This window comes from Sinocyclocheilus rhinocerous, unplaced genomic scaffold (assembly GCF_001515625.1).
Source record: "Sinocyclocheilus rhinocerous isolate Xijiao unplaced genomic scaffold, SAMN03320098_v1.1 scaffold1163, whole genome shotgun sequence".
Lineage (NCBI taxonomy): Eukaryota > Metazoa > Chordata > Actinopteri > Cypriniformes > Cyprinidae > Sinocyclocheilus > Sinocyclocheilus rhinocerous.
In genome coordinates this window covers 6,474-9,451 of record NW_015642328.1, presented here as the reverse complement: position 1 = coordinate 9,451, position 2,978 = coordinate 6,474, and the positions used below count along the sequence as shown (strand labels likewise).

Below are 2,978 nucleotides of genomic sequence, written 5' to 3'. Positions count from 1 at the left end.
TCATGATAAACAGTTAAAACCACACATATAGCACCTCAATACCATGGTAAAAATATAAGTGGTTGCAAACAATTTATTTTAACTTAATTTAAATAAACAAATTTAGCTGACTAACTTTCAACATATTTTTTTATTAACTGTAGCTCAAATAAATTGTTTGCAACCACTTACCTTAAAAAAGTTAGTATCATTTTTTTCAGTGTTTATGTAAATTAGCTCTGACTGTAAAATGAAAACTTGCATCTATTGATTTAATTAGAAAGAGGGGTTTTAAATGTGCCTGATGAACTCCTCGTACACCCACACACGGCTTACAAGAGAAATCCGTCTAAAAATAAAGTCTGAGTGTAAAGGAAAAAGCACCACGTGAGCAGAATAAATGTGATTTGTAAGTATAAAGCCGCTGAGGTAAGAAAAGCCGCTCTGCTCGAGTCCAAATAAATGCATTACTGCAATCAAATGTTTTTTCATCGTAACGAGCTAACGGCTTCAAGGCTGAATTAAGACTGCTATTCCCAATTGCCATGTACTGAAAGAGCGCAAAGGTAAGCTGGAAATTAATCACTGCATTACCTCAATGTCCTTTAGAATTTTGTGAGTACATTTCCCCAAGCGCATGCACCCTTCAAGACATTTGAATAATATAAAGCAAACAATGCCGGCCCCATTCAAATAATTCAATTACAGGGAAATGGCAGGTGAATAGAGGTCAGTCCTTTACGTCTTGATCTGCATCACTTCAAAGACACTTCATCTACAGGTTCTTGCTCAAAGTTCTGTTTTCATCTAGAAAACGTCTCTGTCATCTTCCCATTGCGCACTTTAAAATACAACCGTCAACTTCTCTAAAGCCAGGCATTTCTACACTACCTTAGGTACAATGCGAAAGGTTTGTTGACACCAAACCACTGCAAAAGAGCAATCATAGCACAGCACAGCATAGCATAGTTAAGGCTGCTCGCTTCAGACTTTAATAGGGTAATTGCCTGTGTGCCTTGGGAGAGAGAACTCCGCTCTCCATAACCACAAAATAGCTCAACGCTTATCAGATCCCCTTGTTCCAAAAACCCAATCTAAAGCCAGACTTATTATAGCCCCACTGATGCACTATCTTCCCTGCTTTAATTAAACTGCAAGCACAGATACAAATCCCGATAACCACTATTGAGAGCATCTGACACAATCTTCCCTCAATAAACGAAATCCCGATTATTCCCCCGTCGCAATTAACTATTGAGGTTAGGGGGGGGGGGCAAGTCAGACTCCTGAACAAACAAAATAGAAGAACTCTTTAGGAGTACCACAAGGGACTCACCGTGGCCACTTCTGAGGAAAGCTGGAGAACGGTATATGGAGATGGGCGAAGCGTGGTGCCGCCCGTTGTGAAACGGGTGTTCGGGATGCGTGTACGAGGTTGCCACCCCAGGGGGTCCAGCGGCAGCCACTGAACTATCCGAGCCGGGTGAGGAACTCCACACCGAACCGACAATACATCCCAACGTCAGAGACCACATCCAAGGGGTCCATCCGAGCCGCCCCTCTCGACCGCCAAGAAACGGCGCCTTCGCCGCTCTGCTGGGATGCATGACGCACACCCGACTCGCTCTTAGACACAAGGCGCGAAGAACCGAGAGAAGAGAGTTCTCTCATGATGCAGAAAACCCCATGCTAGGAGTCCCAACCTCCTCGTCCAGCACCCACAGCTGGCCCCTGTGAAAATGCACTCAATTAGGACGAGAGCCCGTTTACAGCTGCTGAGCCAACGGATGGGAAGGAGCGTCTGCAATGGGGTCCAATCCTCTCAAAGCTGCATCAGTCACCACGAGACCTGAAGAGGTGACAATTACCCGGAGGAAAAGAGGGTCATGACCCGACCCTGCCACTCATTCACTGTCCATCCCACACAAAGGAAGCAGAGGAAGAAAATACTTTTTTCTTCCTGCTTTCTTCAAAAGGATAAACTCTAGTATGAAACCGATTCCTCTTTTTCTTCCCGGCACTGTCCGCTCCTGGGCTCCTAAGGTGTTGCAATACAAAGGCTTGGGCTGAAACACTGCTCGCTGACACACGCACACGCTCTTCTGATTTTCTTCCTCCTGAGATTAGTATTGCTCAGCCTGTCTGTATTTGGACAGAGGCTTGACGCACTTTCAGCAGCTCTGCTAAGCAATGAGAGTGTGAGAGGGAGGGAGAGCGAACGAAAGCGCACGAGTGAGAGACGGAGCTGGAGGGAGGAGGGAGAGAGAGCGCGCGAGAGAGATCGGCACAGGTGAAACAAAGCAAACAGAATGGGATGAGAAGAGGATGTGTGGTTTGTGCCTGCATATGTGTGTGGTTGGGTGTAGAAGTGCGGAAAAACGGGGATGCCGATACAAATCCCCACTGAAAACATAGCTGCTGTCTCGGATGGAGATGAACTTGTATGTATTATGGAAGGAAGAGCAAATTAAGAGATACAGGGAGTGAAAGAAACAATGACAGACAGTTGTGGGAATTAAGGTAGAAAATAAAAAAAAACTTTTAAACAGCTTTCGCTGAGGAGGGAAGGGAAGTAATGCTTCCTCTCAGTAATATATTTGACAGTGTGAAAATAAAATGTGAAATGTTACGAAATATTATATGAAATTGTCTGTTCTCGAAAAGCTGCTGAAGCAAAAATCATGTGAGATGAAGCAGTGCCTCTATGTCACTGTGATTAGACTGTCAGCGTGATCACGTAGGCCTATGCCTCTCATGTTCCGATCGGTTTGCAAATCAGCCTGAAGGGGGAAATGGACAGACTAATTACAAAGTAAACAAATCACTCACTCTGACATCATCACTTACAAATCAAAACTTGAAATGAAATACAAAATTGGGTTTTTCAGGCAATTAAAATGAAAGTACATTAAAGCACGTGATCATCATTATACCTGCTATGTTTACAAAGAAACGATTGACTAATGGTTCTTAAAGGGAGAAATATTTTTATTTTTACA

The 2,978-nt window shown here is 43.8% G+C and overlaps 1 protein-coding gene across 2 annotated transcripts in view; it reads right to left on the bottom strand.

Annotated features, from left to right (window-relative positions):
* Window positions 1–2,224, bottom strand: part of LOC107755774 (neurexin-3a-beta) — a 137,185-nt gene extending 134,961 nt beyond the window's left edge. For both annotated transcript variants that reach the window (XM_016572669.1, XM_016572670.1), the window contains exon 1: window positions 1,316–2,224. In XM_016572669.1, the coding sequence (XP_016428155.1) occupies window positions 1,316–1,586 (271 nt within the window). In that variant the 5' untranslated portion in view covers window positions 1,587–2,224. The remainder of the gene's footprint in view (window positions 1–1,315) is intronic.
* Window positions 2,225–2,978: the final 754 nt, after the last annotated feature.